Source organism: Priapulus caudatus, unplaced genomic scaffold (genome assembly GCF_000485595.1).
Source record: "Priapulus caudatus unplaced genomic scaffold, Priapulus_caudatus-5.0.1 Scaffold401, whole genome shotgun sequence".
In the NCBI taxonomy this organism is placed as follows: Eukaryota; Metazoa; Priapulida; class Priapulimorpha; order Priapulimorphida; family Priapulidae; genus Priapulus; species Priapulus caudatus.
The window spans coordinates 70670-73573 of NW_014577462.1; the positions used below are offsets into that span (position 1 = coordinate 70670).

Consider the following 2904-nt stretch of genomic DNA (forward strand, 5'->3'; position numbering starts at 1 on the left):
GTATGTTGCAGCCGTCGCAGGCCGGCGGTCACTCGTTCTCGCTGACTCTGTGTTGACCAGGTAAGACCGTAGCCGTCGTGACAGACCCTGCTCCCTGTATGCTTTGATCCCATGCACCAGCGAGTCTGTTGGGCAGCCTCTGCTGATGGAACTGGCCAAGTACGATGCTTGTGATGTGGTAATCATCTCCGTACACCTCACCAGGACGAAAAGCACATAGCCAAGTGATCTCATCTGTTGTGACGTCTGATCAAACGACGGTTCTTTGACGTGGTTTCAGCTGATCTGTCTGCAGGCAGCATGACATCATAGTTGACCTCAATGGCAGGTTGCCCATCTCGGTTATGTAGCCTGTCTCGAGATTAGCTAGTTGTATGTTCCACGGCAGACTGTTTGCTCGTTCCTGGATTGCTGTTTTCCCAGGCAGTAGTCATTAGCATCAGAGAACTCTCGGCTGCTTAACTCCACTTGTCTCTGTAAGATGCTATCACATATAGGGGCTTCACCTTTGTAAATACACGAAGAGATTATTGTTTCTAGAAATACTATGGGATAAAATCATCTGCCAAAGTTGCGTCGCTATTAGAGAGTCGAGTGTACAGAATACTAGCAATGACTCCTACCACAATTAGAGAAAATAACCTGATCAGCTTGGTCATTTAGACACAACCGATTAAAAAATAGGAGACACTTCTATGGAAAAACGCTTGTTTAATATCTCACTGATTGAAAGTAGAATGGATTCACTATGACGATACGTGGTGAAGTACAGATTTCCAGCGATGTACTCACTCTGTTTGCAAGACAGATGGACGGTGGACATCCGGGTCCCTTCATTGGTTTCCAGAATGCTGCGAGTCAGTACTTGAGGGTCTGGGGTAACTGTAGAAGGCTGAATGTTCTGTCGTATGTAATGACACGAATACACCAATAGAGTTCCTGGCAGGTTGTTTATTATCCTGTCTAAGATTGCTGCATTATGGATGTAAATTGTCTCACCTATAAAAATTGAAACCAAAGTTTACTTATTAAAGGTTAAATTAGGTAGGATTAAATTAATCACCATGATTGATATTGTATAACACTAATTCGTTTTGATTACAAAATGAATAGCACGAACCATAATATAGTGATGTCAAAGATGGAGTAAGAAACAGTACATTATGCATTATAGAATGATATGTTTACGTATGTGCAGGAGCCAGACAGATTTGCACATTATAATATCATTCTGGATCCGCTCCTGTTTATCTGATACTTTCACTTTATCTGTTTATTGCTTGTGTTCACTTTGTACGCACTACCAAAGTAGTTATCAAATTGCCTCACCAGGGTTTGCTGTCTGCCAGACTCTCCTCACCGCCCCGGTAACCGCATCCACTTCAAACCTCTGATACGGATGCCAGCCGATGTTCACCGTGTGGTTAATGGTGCCACCTCTGTTAGACGTGTCTGTGGTGGAGGCGTGACGACACTCGGTTGCTACTAAGATATTTCATAACGCGCCTGAGAATAAGAGGCAAGGAACGGACGCACGATTCCGTCGCATCGACATGACAGGAAGTATGTTGCAGCGGTTGCAGGCCGGCGGTCACTCGTTCTTGCTGACTCTGTGTTGACCAGGTAGACCCGTACGCGTGGTGACAGCCTGTCCCTGTACGCTTGGTCCCACGCCGACCAGCGAGTCTGTTGGAGCCTCTTTGTACGCATGTAGAACAACGTATGCTTTACGCAGAAATTCCCTCCGAAGCAGAAATTCTCACCAGCATTGACCTCTTCCCATGCACTTCTCAACGCTTCTTCCAAGTCGGGTTGATCGACGCGCGACCTCGCGAGAACGCCAGGGACCGCCACCGATGCCGACTGCGTCTCCTCTCTCCTCCCGCGCTCCAGCTCCTCTCCCCTCATGATGGCGTTGACCCTCGCGAGGAGCGACAGCGGCGGCTGCATGATCCGACCGTCGACCGACAGAAAGTAGATGGCCTGCGTCCCCGGCGCGCCGCCGACTGTGCGCCGATGAGTCATCACGACGAAGACCTTCACGTCGGGATTGCGCTGCTGCTCCCGGTACGCCTGCGCCCACGCCGCCGCGAGCTGCCCGCGCGCCACCGCCGCGTCGGGCCGCCCACGCAGCGTCGTCGCGAAGTAGTGCGGAGGCCCGTACACCTCAGCCTCGTCGACGCGGATCAAGCCGAGCAGGTTGCGGACGCGCGGCGCCACCTGGCCGGCTGTCGGCTCGGCGAGCGAGTCATCGGTGGCGTCCTCTGGGAGCGCGAGTTCGTAGAAGAACGCGGAGACGGGGCGGCCGAGTGCGTCGATGTATCCCGAGGAGATGTTGTCTAGCTTGATGATCCAGGGGAGGGCGCGCAGCTGCTCGGGGTTGCTGCTCTCCCATGCCGGCTGCATGGCCTGGATGAAGTTGCCGTTGCTGATGGCGCCGGCGCGCAGCACTGTGCCGTCGTTGGTGCGCGCGTACATTGTGTAGAGCTGCAGCAGAAACATTGAGAGTGAATGCGTGAATGCGCGTGAATTGGCACGCATACGTGAATGCATGAATGCGTGAATTCGTGTGAATGCGTGCAATGTGGGCGGAGGTGTCGTATGAATGCGTGAATGCATGAATACGTGAATGCATGAATGCGTGAATTCGTGTGAATGCGTGCAATGTGGGCGGAGGTGTCGTATGAATGCGTGAATGCATGAATACGTGAATGCATGAATGCGTGAATTCGTGTGAATGCGTGCAATGTGGGCGGAGGTGTCGTATGAATGCGTGAATGCATGAATACGTGAATGCATGAATGCGTGAATTCGTGTGAATGCGTGCAATGTGGGCGGAGGTGTCGTATGAATGCGTGAATGCATGAATACGTGAATGCATGAATGCGTGAATTTGTGTGAATG

The 2904-nt window shown here is 51.1% G+C and overlaps 1 protein-coding gene across 1 annotated transcript in view; it reads right to left on the minus strand.

Annotated features, from left to right (window-relative positions):
• Window positions 1-1485: 1485 nt before the first annotated feature.
• LOC106809974 overlaps window positions 1486-2904 on the minus strand; it is a 20730-nt gene continuing 19311 nt past the window's right edge. Inside the window, exon 3 of the mRNA XM_014813214.1 lies at window positions 1486-2487. Coding sequence (XP_014668700.1) covers window positions 1486-2487 — 1002 coding nt within the window. The remainder of the gene's footprint in view (window positions 2488-2904) is intronic.